The sequence below is a fragment of the Lycium ferocissimum genome, chromosome 4 (genome assembly GCF_029784015.1).
Source record: "Lycium ferocissimum isolate CSIRO_LF1 chromosome 4, AGI_CSIRO_Lferr_CH_V1, whole genome shotgun sequence".
Taxonomy (NCBI): domain Eukaryota; kingdom Viridiplantae; phylum Streptophyta; class Magnoliopsida; order Solanales; family Solanaceae; genus Lycium; species Lycium ferocissimum.
Genome location: NC_081345.1, coordinates 31,464,466 through 31,480,805, shown reverse-complemented (window position 1 = coordinate 31,480,805; position 16,340 = coordinate 31,464,466). Strand labels below are relative to the sequence as shown.

General features: G+C 35.3%; 2 protein-coding genes across 2 annotated transcripts; both read left to right on the top strand.

Moving 5' to 3' along the window:
• The first annotated feature begins 1,562 nt into the window (after positions 1–1,562).
• Positions 1,563–4,620, top strand: LOC132053930 (uncharacterized). Its single transcript, XM_059446023.1, has 5 exons — positions 1,563–1,702; positions 1,803–1,924; positions 2,401–2,513; positions 3,244–3,433; positions 4,526–4,620. Exons 1-5 carry the CDS (start codon positions 1,685–1,687, stop codon positions 4,584–4,586), a joined length of 504 nt encoding a protein of 167 aa, XP_059302006.1. The 5' UTR covers positions 1,563–1,684; the 3' UTR covers positions 4,587–4,620.
• A 4,599-nt stretch (positions 4,621–9,219) lies between these two features.
• Positions 9,220–12,759, top strand: LOC132052288 (calnexin homolog). Its single transcript, XM_059443767.1, has 6 exons — positions 9,220–9,437; positions 9,772–9,841; positions 10,757–11,880; positions 11,978–12,049; positions 12,131–12,250; positions 12,359–12,759. The coding sequence occupies exons 1-6, from the start codon at positions 9,345–9,347 to the stop codon at positions 12,497–12,499; spliced, it is 1,620 nt and encodes a 539-aa protein (XP_059299750.1). The 5' UTR covers positions 9,220–9,344; the 3' UTR covers positions 12,500–12,759.
• Positions 12,760–16,340: the final 3,581 nt, after the last annotated feature.

Sequence of the window (16,340 nt, the reverse complement as noted above, 5' to 3'; positions counted from 1 at the left end):
TTCACCTGCACTTTCTTGAAAGTAAAATAAAATGGTTGATAGTATAAGTACTTCCTTCGTCCATATAACATTCAATCAGCATCTGTTCACTCCAGTAATAGATACCCTCTCCTAGTCTTATAATTGCACTCACTCCCTTATGTTTGATATATTTACGTTAGTAGAGGCGGAGCTAGAATAATTTTGAATCACATTTTAGTTTACTTACTGAATTTTGAATAAATTATTTTACATATTAATTAAATTTTGTAATACAAATACAGAGTTTGAACTAAAATTTACACGCCCTTAACTTACACTGTGGCTCTGTCAACAACTTTGAGATTAATTAGTTTTGTTTTATTTAAAAATTTGTTGCTGATCACTTTCTTTCCTGTGCATAATCGTATTTTCTTTTAGAGTCCGGTGCCAAAATAACACGTTTTTATAACTTAAAGTCCAAAATGGCATGTCAATATTTTTTTACACCCAAATGGGTTTTTTGTTGCACAACCAACGAAATGTTAAAAAAATTTAATGTCTCCGTCATTCTTAATGAATGTGAAGACGTTAAATTTTTTTAACATTTCGTTGATAGTGCAACAAAAAAACCATTTGGGTATAAAAAAATATTAACACGCCATTTTGATCTTTAGGCTATAAAAATGTGTCATTTTGCCGCCGGACTCTTTCCTTTTATTACCAGTACTAATTTTGTCCAAAATCAGAGACAATTCCAATTGTCTGTGCGGATGGTATACCCCAAAGCAGTAACGCAACATATATATCTCTAAACCTTAATGACAATTTTTCTAATATCAATTCCATTCTTCTTAATTAATGTTGACTAGTGGAATGTTAGACGAAGAAGCAACAATTTGTGTAATGGAAATGACCTACGTACGGCGGCTGGATAATTCCAGGCAGAGGATGCTGAATCATATCGTTCTTGCAAATTGGCCCTGTTTTTGCCGGGAGCGGCTCACCTCCAGTGCACCATCACTGCAGTGCCTCCAGTGCACTTTTAGTTTAGTGACATCTGTCCATTTTTAGATCTAGCGGTCAGTATTTATGTAAATAAAACAACCTTTCTAACCATAGTTAACCCCCATAATTATGTGAGACTCCTTTCCTTATTGACAGCATCAATTTACGCACAAAATTATGGTGCTCCTGAGACTTGCAAGCAAAAGACAAACATTATGATTTTAGAACTTGATTTTTAACATGCTAATCACCTTTAGTGACATTGAAATACTTCCGGTAACTCTTAATCTGTCAAAGTGGTTATGAAATTCATTACCGTAACTTTAACCCCCCCCAGTATTATATAGAGATTGATCTTTAATGACACCAGTTGTTAACCGCGGTTAGTAGGGTTGTTTTTGTTAAATAAATACTGATCACTAAATCCAAAAATGGACATATGTCACTAAATTAAAAGTGCACTGGAGGCACTGGACTGATGGTGCACTGGAGGTGATGAGCACGAGCCACATGGTCATGCCATCGTGTCTCCTCAATTAGGGGTTTGCTTCATTTATTTATAAAGTCAATATATGATGAGCACAAAATCCTTAATCAAATATTGGAAACAGTTCGTTCGTAACAGCAAAATTTAGCCGACTTACTATTAAATTCCCCTTTTTCTTAGCCTCTAAGCGTCGTCCCATAGTCTCTACTTTCTCCAATTATTTATTCAATCATGGCATTGAGAACTTCAGTAAGTAATGTTTTTTTTTTCTTTTCCAGTTTTTATCTAGTGTGCGTCTTTTGAAGTACACGATGCATGGCTTGACAGTCTTAATTATTTAACGTCGCAGAGTTTGTGGAAAAATATGGCCACTCGACTGAGAGGAAATTCTACTTTTGCGACATCTACTACTCCTAAATTGAGGTCATACGCCCATACTGCTTATGTCAATCATCCAGATGCTAAGCCAAGGTGAAATGTTAGCCACCATATCACTTTGTAAAGAATCATAAAAAACATTCACTAAAAAACACGAATTGACTATGAAATTTGTGGCTGTTAATCTGTTGCTAATATAATATCTGTAGCTGACAGAATTTTTGATAATTCATCGGTAATTCTTTATTTTCCCGCTAATTCATCACTACATAGGCAAAAGGATTAACCTACAAAAATAGCCCATACGACTAATTGCTTATATTATAAATATATATAGTAAAGACGTCATTAAAAATGTAATTAGATATATACTTTTAACTTGAGGTTTAGGTTATATACACCAATTGTGCAACGATTTTTAATTTATGGTAGCAAGTTAGTCATTTATCATTCTTATTACGTTATTATTTAATGCTTACTATAGAGATTTAAGGGTATTTATTTTATGATTGTTCATGTTTTTACCCTATCAGTACATAAGACTTAGAAATTCTAGAACTTGAAAACAGGAGAATGAAGTTGGAGTATTGTCCGGTGTATGTGGCACTAGGAATGATAGCGCTTCAAATATTTTTAGGGTTAGAAACAATTGTGCACCAGCTGAGGCGATCACCTAATGTGTGTGTCACAAAGAAGGAGTTTTAAAGCTAAAAGTTAGCCACATTTTATAATTAATAAATAAACAAAATACTATTATATATATATATATATATATATATATATATATATGGTAACAATTCATGTATATCACTACAACTCTCTCAATGAGTTTTGATTTTTCGTAAATGTATTCAAAATAACCTCATTAGAAATATATTAAATAGTCGTACTTTTCATATATAGGGAATTAAACGATACTAAACCATTCCTTATTTTGTTGATTTCGCAAATTGTTCTTAATCAATTACATTGCCCTGCGAGAAAGAAGGTAAAAAGAAAAGTAAAGGAAAACAAACAGTACAACATTTAACATTGGAAGCAGCAACATATTCCAAATAGTTTATTCTCAAATTAGACCACAAACTCAATTTTGGACTAATTGGTTCATTGTTTTGATAATTCCCAAGAGGTTATGGGTCGATCCTCTACAACAGTTAGCAGTACATGTATTTGTTTGTAACCAGTGAGGAGAGGAAAAAAAATTAAGCACGAAGTGGAGCTGCAAAGATTCGTTCTCGCGACCTCAAGCTTAAAACTCAAGCGCCTAACCAAATGAGCTACGCAATTCTTTGTACCAAGCAGTGTCATTAAATTTAATTAATAGGTTTTTGGTTCTGTGTTTTGGTTATATATACGCATATTTAGTAAAATTTTCCAACGAAGCAGTGTCACGGGACACCCCTCGGCATAAGGTAAATTCGCCCCTGTGTGTGTGAAGAAATCAAGGAGAGAAATTGTAGCGGAGGTGGATGAGCCTGACCTTGTGCTGGAAGAAGCCGATAAGTTCCTAAAGAAATCATGGTTCAGACATATAGCTCATGTTCAGGATTTTGATGATCAATCTGTTATGCATGATCCCATGCGTGGGGATGTTCTCGCCAGGTACTTCAATAATATAAAAAAGAAATAGTAGTAGCATTTGAAATACTCTGTTATCTTTCGTGGGAAGTTGTTTGATCAATGCTGTGCAGTTTTTAGTGATTGAAGAATAGTCAGTTTGATATCTGGGATATCTGGAACATCTAGATGAACTGGAATTCTTTAAAAGGTATAAATCGAGAATTAATAATTTTAGGGCTCGTTTGGTCCTGAACATGGATTTATCGGGATTAGATATCCCTATTTCGAAGCAAACGATGCTTTAACCAAATCTCTGGCAGTTCGGGAAGTTTTGGATTTAATAATCCTTCTCCATTTAAGTGTGACTTTTCTTTTTAATCTGTATCAAAAAGTGTGCTTCTTTATATATTTAGTAAGTTTTTCAAATTTCAACATTATGCATAATTTGAGACACGAGATTTAAAAGGCACACATCTTTTCAATTTAAGATCACAAAATTCAGAAAAAAATCTTTTTGTTTCTTACATTGCATCTCAGTCAATTTAAGATAGTTAAATGGGGACAGAGGGAGTACTATTAAAGAAAAGATGGTCATACAGATTGAGATTCAATGGAGTGCTATAGTAGCTAATCCTGCCCCGAACCCCCTGAAAGTAACAAATAATTCTCGACTAGTTTTCTGAGGTGTTGGAAATTCAGGATAGCTCTGAGACTCACAGCTTGCTATGTAGCCGTTTATTCCACCAAACAAAACAAAACAAGGAAAAAGAAATGTCTAGAGGGAATTAATAGGATTGCTACGTACACTGCATGTGCCAAGACTTGAATCTATCGTGTGCAAAGATTTGAATCTATCGTTCCGGTGATTCAAGTATTCAACTGAGCTCCAATATTTTTGAATTTGAACATTATTATATTCGTGAAAATTATTAAAATTTCAACGTCGCTAATAGATATATTCCTAATTCGTAACTTTGTAACCTTAGCAGCGGCTTTCTCTAAGAACTTGAAAGATTGAAGTTATTGCGCATTTGCAAGGCTATGTGTAATGTCGTGCTATACATAGCTCTTTTTCTAGAATTTCTTGCATTGCTCTGGTCACTGTTGCTCTGATTGCTAATGCTTATTTTGCAGGAAGCCTCGAGCTGTGACATTGAAATCCGTGGGAGTTGATCCAAACCCACACGCACACTGAGGTTTGCTCAATTTGGATGTGATCGTTGGTCTTATTAGTGTACAGTGAACTCGTGATTGAAAGTCCATGTCAGTAACAAAGGCTTGTTTGTTAAAAAAATTCACATGTTCGACTGTTATTAACAGTATGTATATGTTAGTCGCCACATGTATTTTCTTGACTCTCCTGTTAGCTAGTGAATAAGCACGTTTTTATTTTCTTCATCTCACATGTCAAAGTATGCTGTTGTTATATAAACATACTTTACATTATAAGGGTAAATTAGCTTAATTATTTTTAATTTACTTCCTTCTCCCTTTCCTTCCTCTTCCTCAATCGATGAATGTCAATCAATAATTGAGCGCCAAGTTTCTTCAAAGCTTTTAACGTTGTGTACAACTAATAGATATTGTGAATGTAATTGGCCAAACTGGGCTTTATATGGCCATTTGAGTAGTGATAGATAAGATAAGCAGAAGTTGTGATCTCATATATGAATGAGTTCACCTCTTTTAGATAACAGTGGCAGTTCTAATTTTAGTTTGTTCCATGAACGAAGTGTTGAAAAGGATCGCGTTAATTGGAGAAGATTTCAAGAACCTCCAAGGCTTCCAATATTTTAGTCCTTTTTAAATGAGTATCAATAACAACAACATACCCAAAATAAAAACAACACACCCAATATAAGATATTTGTCTTTCACTAATGCTGACATATATATTTCGTGAATCTCTAAAGTTGGCATGTCAATATATCGAGTCCGGCGTAGAAATGACATTTTTTTATCCAAAAGTTCCAAAAGGAGTTGTGGAATTTCTGATAGACCAAAACGGGTTAATCGTGGACTGCTACACGATTTACCCATTTTTCATAAACTATTTCCGTCTACGTTTATGTCTGTGAAGTTTTTTTTTTTAAAAAATAAAGAACAAATTGTGTACTTGTCCACGATTTGCCAAAATTCTTTTTGCAAATCGTGTACAGGCACACGATTTGCAAAATTGATTTTGCCAATTCGTGTACCAGTCCAAGTAATAAGCAAAGAAGGAATTTTATCACAACTCTTGCATTTAAATGCAACGACAAATTAACGCAATAACGTAAGTCGCTTTCGAAAGGTACAATAAATGGTACTTCCTTTCACTCAAATTATTTATCGTGTCTCTCTTTTACATGCTAGTTAAAAATTTTAAAAAAAAATAATTATTTTACCCTTATTTATGTCGTAAGATATAATTTTTCTTTTTATTAAATATGTATACTGTAATTGAGGTGTTTGTAGTTTTCAAGAACAATTATTACTAAGAGTAAAATGAGAAAAATAATCAATTTCTTCTTGAACTTCACAAAATAATTTGAGGCAATTATTTTTGAAAACCACGACAAATAATTTGAGATGAAGAGAGTATGCGGATGAAATTAAATAGAATTACACTGGTTTTGCGTAACTCTGAACTAGAGTCCAATTCCCCACTTCGCAATATTGACAATGAGATGCTGCTTGTTCCCACAAATTTTGATTTTGGATTAATTTAAAGGTTAAAATAGTTAGCGGAATAATTTGGTGACCAAATTCATAATTATTCCCACATGCACAGAAAAAACGCAAAACAAAAAAAATGCAAAAGAAGCCGTGTAGGTATACTACTTTAGTGAATGATGCATCCTCGTTTGGCCTTAGATCAACAACAACAACAACAACATACCCAGCGAATCCCACAACGTGGGGTCTGAGGAGGGTAGAGTTTACGCAGACCTTACCCCTACCTTAGGTAGGGAGGTTGTTTCCGGAAGACCATCGGCTCAAGAAAAGGCATATGAAAGGTCGGATACGGGCAAACAAATCAAAGCAGTTATGAAAATGAAAACAATGAATGTAAATAAGCCATTATAAACCAACAAATACTCGCAGAAATCAAGAGACAAGAAACTATAGAGTAATATAACTACTCGTAAGAAAGGATAAACGCGACCACCTACTAGCCTTCTACCCTAATATGAGTCATCCATACCCTCCTATCTAAGGTCATGTCCTCGGTAAGCAGGAAATGCGCCATGTCCTGTCTAATCACCTCTCCCCAATACTTCTTCGGCCTACCTCTACCTCTTCTGAAACCGTCGCTAGCCAGCCTCTCGCACCTCCGCACTGGGGCATTTGCATCTCTCCGCATCACATGCCCAAACCATCTCAGCCTCGCTTCCCGCATCTTGTCTTCCACTGAGGCTACTCCAACCTTGTCTCGGATGACTTCATTCGCAATCTTGTCGCTCCTAGTGTGCCCACACATCCAAATAATTTGAAATAATTTTAAACGGTTATATCCTTAGATCTTGTTCAATATTTGAAATAATTTTAAACGGTTATATCAAATAGCAAGTGTTTATTTGTTAAATTAGCTTATTATTTCAACTTCAAATAAAACATGAAACGTAGAATTTTAAAATCTGAAAAATATGTTTAGGAATTTGTAAAGATTTTTTATGTCTTGCATTCACAAAATCTTAATTGTGCTTTATGTCCATTTACATAACTAAGGCTATTAGATGCTATTCACCTATATCTATAATCGTTTTGTAAATAATATATGTCATATTCTTTTCTAAATTAATTAATATAAAATATTAATCAATTAATGTCCAAATGCTTTTCACCTGTTCCGAACCCCCCCCCCCCCCCCCCACCTTCACTAATAATTCCACCGAAAAACTAACTTTTGCTTATGGTTGCTGAGGACACTTGTTTTGCCAAAATCAATTTTCCTTCTTTGCTTATTACTTGGATTGGTACACGATTTGCCAAAATCAATTTGCAAAAAGAAATTTTGGCAAATCGTGGACCAGTACACGATTTGTCCTTTATTTTTTTATTTTTTTTAACTTCACGGATAGAAACGTAGACGGAAATTATTAATGAAAATGGGTAAATCACGTAGCAGTCCACGATTAACCCGTTTTGGTCTATCAAAAATTCCACAATCCCTTTTGGAATTTTTGGATAAAAAAAGTGTCATTTTGGCGCCGGACTCTCAATATATTTGTCTTTCACGAAAGAGCGAATGAAACTTTAAATGTTGTATTCATTTTTTCTTTTGAAAAAATTACTTGAGCCTCACATTTTCAGCATCTTCCTCATACTACTACTACTACTACTTCTACTTCTTCTTTAAATTTTCATCCAATGTTAGAGTATTTTGAAAATCTTAATCTCAAAAAAGAGGATTTGACGAACGACAATAAAAGGAGAATTAAGGATTTCAATGTATTTTGGGATTCTGGAAAACAAACCGGAACAAAGAACTTTTTCTAATTAAAAAAACAAAAGGGAACGTAATTAAGACATGGCTATCCCAGTGAGTGGATCAACTCTTTTAGAAAAGAAAAGAAAAATAACAAGACAGGCGTGAGATTTAAATCTTTGGCTCAATTTTTTTTTTTTTTTTTTAAAAAAAAGAGAAAAAAAGAAAGAGCAATTAGATAGATGTTTATTTAAATCCCCGACTTAATTTGTAAAGGTGTGTTCAATAATTATTGCACCAAATAAATTTTGAACCTGGACGTGCACATATATATTTAAGTAATTTTTAAAAAGTATAATATTATATACGTAAACTCATACCCTCCCTATAGATTTGCACCGCATGACATTATAATAATATATTAAAACACATCATGAAACATACATTACATGCTCAACGAGGACATCAAAGCATAATTGTTGTATCTTGAAAGTATTGGAAGTTCTTACGTTCTTGAAGGCGAAGTCTTCTCCATCATTATTAGTAAATTACTTAATTTTATAACGTTAGAAGAAGAAATATAAATGAATTAGATGTGCTGCATTTCTGAATACCACATCAACTTTGATGGTCGTTCCATCTTAGCTTCAATAACACGTCTGTTTTTTATATCTTAAAGAATAGTACTACCCTTCGTATCTCAATTTATATGACACACTTTTCTTTTTTAATTTATCCTTTCGAAAGTTTTGAATTGCTTGTTCTTATGCCGAGGGTCTACAGGAAACAACCTCCCTACCTTCCCAAGGTAAGGGTAAGGTAGCCTCCCTACCTTCCCAGACTTCAGTTTGTGAGATTTTACTGGGTATGTTGTTGTTGTTGAAAATCACATTTCTATATTTGAAATAATTTAACTTTAATGATGATTTACAGCCACACAAATATCTACGAATTGTTTCGAAGCACAAATTTCAAGTCTTTATTTATTTCTTAAATTCCTTATCCAGTCAAATGGTAAATACCTTATTTCTTAAATTCCTTATCCAGTTAAATGGAGGGAGTAGTATTTTGCGAAAATTTAACATTGAATCTTGTGAAATTACTTTTAATCATCAAGGTAGGTGCAATAATTTTTTCATTAACTTAGATTGTAAGGAAAATTTTGAGCCACCAAATTGAAGTGCAAAACTTTTTTACGTGTTAATATGGTAACTCATCACAAAAAACATTCTTTTAATAACATAATAATATAGTTAACAATTAATGAATTCATATGCAATTATAGTTAACATATTATAGTTAACAACTACTAACGTGGCAAATATTGATTGGTCCAGTTCACGTGGCAGAAAGAACAATTTGCTACAACAACTCGATGCGACATTTCTCAGGATCTATTTATAGTCCCGCAAATTTCACTCTGTTTCTGGAGACTTGTTCTTCTTCTCCTCTTGATCTATACTCAATTGGGTTTCATATCCATTTGTAGATCTCTGCTATTCTTAGAATAATAATTTCATCACTAAATACTCCATTTTTGGTTATGGAAGAGCGGAATCGGAGGATCTTGATCCAATATACATTGTTGCTATTGGCCGGTTGCTTTGTGTCTCAACTATACGCCTCTTCAGATGTGGTAAGAGAAATATCTCTTCTTACATGTATATTTATCTTTGTCTTTGCGATCAGAGGCGATGATATATCACTGAAAAAAAAAATAAGGACAAAATATATTAAGTGAGAATTGATCCCTAGTACATTGCACCATTTTAGCCGCATGGGTGCCGGCGGATAATATTAGACCAACTTTGGAAAATATATACGTAAAATACTGAGAGACCATGGTTCATGTGACCCGTATTTTAGCCTATAAATTCACCTCTGTTTGCAATAGTGTGTCTGGTGGATCATTTAATTTTAACGATGTATGTGTTGGCTAAGAATTGGTTGCTTTGTTTTGGTGATTGTAGAAATTTTACGAGTCATTCGATAAGGCATTTGATGGGCGTTGGATTGTGTCTGAGAAGGAGGACTATAATGGTAAGTTTTTGTCTGGATCTGTTTAGTATTTCTTTGGAATTTGACTTGTATATCCTATTAGCATATTGGAATGAAAAGTTTAATTGATTAAGCAAAATCACATCAAATATCAAACTTTGCAATTTGAATTGTCGAAAATTGTGGAAGTGTATATAAGCAAATCTGTCATATGTCATCCAAAATGAAATATAAGATGAGAAGGATGGAGTGTTCTCTTCTTCTTTTTCTTCGTTTGGGCACTCGTTGCTAAACTCATGATTTAAATTGTTAATGATAATTTTTGAATTTTTGCGGATGAATGCGTGCTCTGCTTATGTTCTAGTCTTGGTTGAGGGTGGAGATAGTGAAATGATACCAAAATATCAAATAGAAACTTAAAGGGATATGCTGATTAATGTGTTCAATGCTTATACAACTCAAAAAAGAAGGGATGGATGTTCAATAGAACATCTTTATTATGTTGCTTGTGACATCAGTCTATACCTACAGAATCATGGCAAAGAAGGCGATAAGATGCTTTGTGTAGTTATATTCTATTATTCGAAATCCATTAATTTCTATGAAGGTGTAATATATATGCGCCACCCTGCTAAATATTGAACCATGTTTTAGAGTTGAAATACTAATGTATATTCTATGCTTCCCAGCAATAGATATGGGCCTAAATCCGTTTGTTTCGAAGCAATGTAGGATTCCTCGATCTGTGTCACATTAGCCAATCTTGTATATTTGTGCAATGTATTTATGCCTATAATGTTAACTCAATCTTTAACTGTTAAGATAAATTTCTCACTGTAGAGTGTGCCTGATATCCTTGTGCAATGTCTTTATGTCTACAATACCGAGCCAATCTTTGATTGTCAAAGTTTCAAGTGTAGTTTCAAGTGTTTATATTGAGTTGTAATTTTGTCTCAGGTGTGTGGAAACATGCCAAGAGTGAAGGACATGATGACCATGGGCTTCTTGTGAGTGAGAAGGCAAGGAAATATGCTATTGTCAAGGAGCTTGACGATGTTGTCGACCTTAAAGATGGAACTGTGGTTCTTCAATATGAAGTTCGCTTCCAGGAAGGACTTGAGTGTGGTGGTGCTTATCTTAAATACCTCCGCCCCCAGGAGGCAGGATGGATCCCTAAGGAATTCAATAACGAGTCTCCCTATACTATAATGTTTGGACCAGATAAATGTGGAGCCACTGACAAGGTTCACTTCATCTTGAAACATAAGAATCCTAAGAGCGGGGAGTACATTGAGCACCACCTTAAGTTTCCACCATCTGTACCTTCTGACAAACTAACCCATGTTTACACTGCTGTACTGAGACCAGACAATGCTTTGCTGATCCTAATTGACGGGGAAGAGAAGAAGAAGGCTAACTTCCTTTCAAATGATGATTTTGAGCCACCTCTTGTTCCTGTGAAGACCATTCCAGATCCAGATGATAAGAAGCCCGAGGATTGGGATGAGAGGGCAAAAATTCCAGACCCAGATGCTAAGAAACCAGATGATTGGGATGAGGATGCACCAATGGAAATTGAAGATGAGGAAGCTGAGAAGCCTGAGGGATGGTTGGATGATGAGCCTGAAGAGATCGATGATCCTGAGGCAACAAAGCCTGAAGATTGGGTTGATGAGGAAGATGGTGAATGGGAAGCTCCAAAAATTGACAACCCAAAGTGTGAAGAAGCCCCTGGGTGTGGAGAATGGAAAAGACCAATGAAGAGCAATCCAGCTTACAAGGGAAAATGGCATGCTCCACTGATTGACAACCCCAATTACAAGGGTATTTGGAAGCCAAGGGATATTCCAAATCCCAACTACTTCGAACTCGATAGGCCCAATTTTGAGCCTATTGCAGCAATTGGCATTGAAATCTGGACAATGCAAGATGGTATATTATTTGACAATGTCTTGATAACAAGTGATGAGAAAGTTGCAAACTCATACAGGAACACTGCATGGAAGACCAAGTTTGATGTAGAGAAAGAGAAACAGAAGGCTGAGGAAGCAGCGATCTCTGGTGGGCTCAATGGATTCCAGGTAATTGATTACACTTTCTTCAAGATACATTCCGTTGTTCTTGATTTTTCTATTTATTCGGTCACTTAATCCGACATATATTTGGAACACTTTGCAGAAAATGGTATTTGATCTCCTCTACAAGGTGGCTGAAATTCCCTTCTTGGGCGAACGCAAGTCCAAAGTACTGGTGAGTGAATGACCCGGTGTGCTGACATTGCATGTTGTTTCATTTTTTGTATGTGCGACTAATACAGGGATTTTCTTGTAGGATTTTCTTGAAAAGGCCGAGAAACAGCCCAATCTCATAGTTGGTGCAGTCATATCAATCATAATTGTCATTTTCACAGTTCTCTTGAAGCTCACCTTTGGTGGAAAGAAGCAGCTACCTGTAAGTCTGAACCCAAATCAGGGCCCCCTCCCCATAAGGAAGAAAAGAAAAGAATGGAACTCTTTTCGTTGGGTATGTTTGATAAAAGAATACTTCTTGCTTGTGCAGGCAACAGCTACTGGAAAGGCTAAGAAAAGTGATGGCGCTGAGGCATCAAGTTCAAACAGCCAAGGAGCCACGGAGGAGAAAAAAGAGAAGAATGAGGATGCTGCCGCAGCTGCTCGTAGGAGGACTAGACGTGAAGATTAGGGATGGGAAAGAGGGACTAGTGACTGCTAGACGGACTTAGACGTTTGAATTAGGTGTTATGCTCTTCTTTTGTTTCCCTTTATTACATTTTACTTCATTTTCCCCTTATTGCCTAATGGCCAGGCGAGCAAATATGTCGCCAATTTTTGAGATTTTTCCTCGGAACAAGCAAATGTATGACGATGTACAATGACACAGATCCATATCACTAGGCTATTCTTCCATATTTTTTGAATTAAACGATTCTTGTTGAAATTGCTTATAGGCTGTTGTTGATTGTTTTTAAGTTTATCTGTGCCCTCGTCGTGGACTTAGTGTTCACTTCTTTGATGTCTCTACTGCTTATAGCCTCAGAGCACAACGGTGTGTGAGACACTGACAGAAAATTTGACAACACAAGCAGCTAAAATGGATCCATTAATCGAGTTTCTCGTTTTGTGAAAAAGAGATTTATGTTTAATATCAACATGTCATTTCGTTGGATTATCAAATAAGTATTATTTTTTGACTCGCTTTTACCATTTTCCTTAACGGTCACCAAACGAACTCCGTGGGTGTGACTCTATTCTACAACAAGACCATCCATACAAGATCAGTTTTAGTGGTTTAGAAATTTGTTCGATTAACTGTACAAACTGAAAATCACGTTTTTTGCATGCTCTGCAATTATTAAATTTATAAAATCGTTTCGTTCCTCTTTTAATTTTTACTTTATAGAAGAGTGAGTTAAAGGCTATGAGATCAACATATTAGCTTGGCTATGGGATCGACATGTTAGCTTAGTTTGATTAACTTATTTTTTTTATGGCATTTTAGTCATTTTAGTTAACTGCTTATGCCTACTGTGATAGAAACCTAATTGAAACTCTAAGAAATTCAAGAACAACAAAAGGAAATAAAATGATAGATGAAGAATTGAGGATGAGAAGTTAGAAGATAAAAGTTAGACCCACTTAGTAATGGATTCTTAGGCAAACTTAGATATTCTAAACTTAAACCCTCCTAATTGAAATTCAACCAAGGAACCTAAACTATTTAAATTCAATGAATTACCCAAATGAAATCCACAAATGAGCAACACACTATGAACCCAATGGAAATGCAATTCAATTAGCATCCAAGAAATCACATTCAGAAGCAACCAAACAATCTATATTAAGATAACTAAACAATCTCTCAAAAGGAGTTTTTCATCAATATTCAAGCTAAGGAGCAAATGAAAACTAAGTACCCTATTTATAGTCTTGACATTACAACAAAGGCCCTAAAGTGGCTCTTTGCGAAAATAGCCCCAACATGGGTCTTCAATGCTCCAACTGTCCAATGCTTGCAATTATAACTGCTATACCTCCGAAAATTTTTGCGTCGTTCATATCGTAAGTTGGTTAATATAAGCTCGAGAATGAGACCATCCGTGAAAAACGATGGAAAAATCGAGTCCCTGAAATAATTCCATTGGATGAACAGTAACGCGGATGAACAGTACGAGGATGATTGGTAACGCGGGTGAACAGTGACACGGAATGAACAAGAAAATTAGAAATATTAGAAACGAGAAATCTGATTTTTTGCATTATTTTCTATCCCTTTCTCACCCCTAAACTCTCCCAAACCCTCTATAATCAATTCTCATGGATTCAAGAGCCAAACACAAAGATTTGATGCAAGTTACACCTTGAAAGTTAGCCTAAATGAAAGGAAATCACTTTTATCGTATTGGGTTGTTGTTGAAGGTGAATATAAGCTAAGGGAAGCTTGGGATTCAGCTTGGGGCTACTGTATAAGGTGAGTATATATTATTTTTTTGTTGTACTTATGATTATTTTGATGTTGATTGAGGTGAATTGACGAGAAAAGCATGAACTTAAGAATAGAATTGCTATTCGGAAGTAGTTGATTTTGCGGATTGTTTTCTTGTTATAATCCTATGGTATAAGGCTGGAATTTGTAATAAATGATTTCATTATCATGTTGAGAATATTATTAAGTTAAGACAGGAACTTACAAAAGGTAATACGGGTTATATGTTCCAATCTGAGCTTGTCGCTCGTCGTAAAATGCTAGTAACTTATTGTCGTGTTGTTGGACTGTTTTGAAGATGTAAATATGGTTTCTAATTGCTGGAAATTTTGGAATATAAACTAACTATATTGTGGTTATTGTTGCTAAGGAAAACAAGTAAAACTACAACTCAGAAGTGAAGGTTGAAGAGTTAAAACATATGGACTGATTAGAGATTTTCTTTATGATGTTTTGGGTGGAAAAGGATATGGTAAACATAAGTATAATGATATGAAGGGTGTGGACTGAATTATGAAAGGAGAGTTGGGTTTGAATGATGCTTTGTTATTCGTTCAACGAGCTTGCTGCTCGATATGATTCTTAAAGTAATCGAAGAGGTTTATATTGGATTATATAGTAGTTGTTGCTATTGTTGATTGTTGTTGTTGTTGTTGGGCTGTTGATGACCCTTGGTGTCCTTTGGGATATAGTATAACAGGGGAGGTCTTTGCACGATTTTCCATAGGTTATAAGATTAGTAAAGTATGATAGTTGCGACACTGTTTGTTGACGACGACATCATTTATCTTGTTGTAGAAGCGAGGAGATTCTGCGAGCTTAATTATAGACTAAGGAGGAGATCATGCATGTATGTTAAGGCTATCCTTTCTTTCATTTTGGCATGACCCTTATGATATTAACAAACGAACGAATGAATGAGCTTCCATATTACTCTACTCTTAGAAGCATTAGGAGTACTCTAGTCTTTGATGTTCCTGTACCACTTTTTATGATTATTCCTTCTGTTCATGGGTCTTGAGATTACGTATATTGATGATATTAGCTCAAAAGATGTCTATCGGAGGTAGTACGACTTTATGTCACTCCGAGAGTTCTATTTATTCATTTTACTTATGCATTGCATTCATTTATACATATGCACATTGACCCATGACCAGAAGGCGCTATATAACGCGTATATTATATGTATGTGGGGTATGGGGAAATGGATAGGAGTTATATATGCATTACCACCTAATCAGTTGGTACACAATGATGATGATGCCCACAGAGGGGCCGATATGATATATGGATCGGACTGCACGTTCCGCATCACTAACACTATGGATCAGGCTGTACGTTCCACAACACTAACAGTTATACTATGACCCATGTATATGATTTTTGAAAGAAAGCATGCATGTCATACGCCCTCGCAGGCACTCCGATTATACGATTATACGTACATTTCTAGATATACAGTCACACCGATACATTCAGATATACAGATTAACTCATCAATCTTAGATGCTTTCATGATTCTTACATATATACTGTTTTCATGTCTTACATACTCAGTAGATTATTCGTACTGACTCCCATATTGCTTGGGAGGGCTGCGTTTTATGCTCGCAGGTTCTGAGATACAGGTTGGTGATCCATCTATTAGGATATCAGCTCCGCGGATGAGGTTGGTGCACTCCATTTGTTTCAGAGATGCCAGGAGTCGCATGGTCATGTGTGTGTGTATATATATATATATATATATATATATATATATATATATATATATATATATATATATATATATGCCCGTCCTATCCACGTTGTGTTATGTATTCGATGAGAGACTTTGTAGACAGTTATGTACAGTCAGATGATGTCCAGTATAGTCAGATGATGTACAGTCAGATGAGTCTTTCAGAACAGATTGATACATGCATGTTCCTTGTGAGTTTATTGAGAGTCATATGATGGCCCTATCAGCCCACCTATGTTTATGTTGATGTTATAGATGTATGTCAGGTGGTGCTTGACTAGTATGGTCAGGTGCCCGTCA

Excerpts from the sequence above, each read along its gene's own strand:
- LOC132052288 (XM_059443767.1), top strand. The coding sequence starts at position 9,345 with ATGGAAGAGCGGAATCGGAGGATCTTGATCCAATATACATTGTTGCTA. Across the intron at positions 11,881-11,977 it reads GTGGGCTCAATGGATTCCAG|AAAATGGTATTTGATCTCCT; the intron begins GTAATTGATTAC and ends AACACTTTGCAG. Across the intron at positions 12,050-12,130 it reads AACGCAAGTCCAAAGTACTG|GATTTTCTTGAAAAGGCCGA; the intron begins GTGAGTGAATGA and ends ATTTTCTTGTAG.
- LOC132053930 (XM_059446023.1), top strand. Across the intron at positions 1,925-2,400 it reads CATCCAGATGCTAAGCCAAG|GAGAATGAAGTTGGAGTATT; the intron begins GTGAAATGTTAG and ends ACTTGAAAACAG. Across the intron at positions 3,434-4,525 it reads CGTGGGGATGTTCTCGCCAG|GAAGCCTCGAGCTGTGACAT; the intron begins GTACTTCAATAA and ends CTTATTTTGCAG.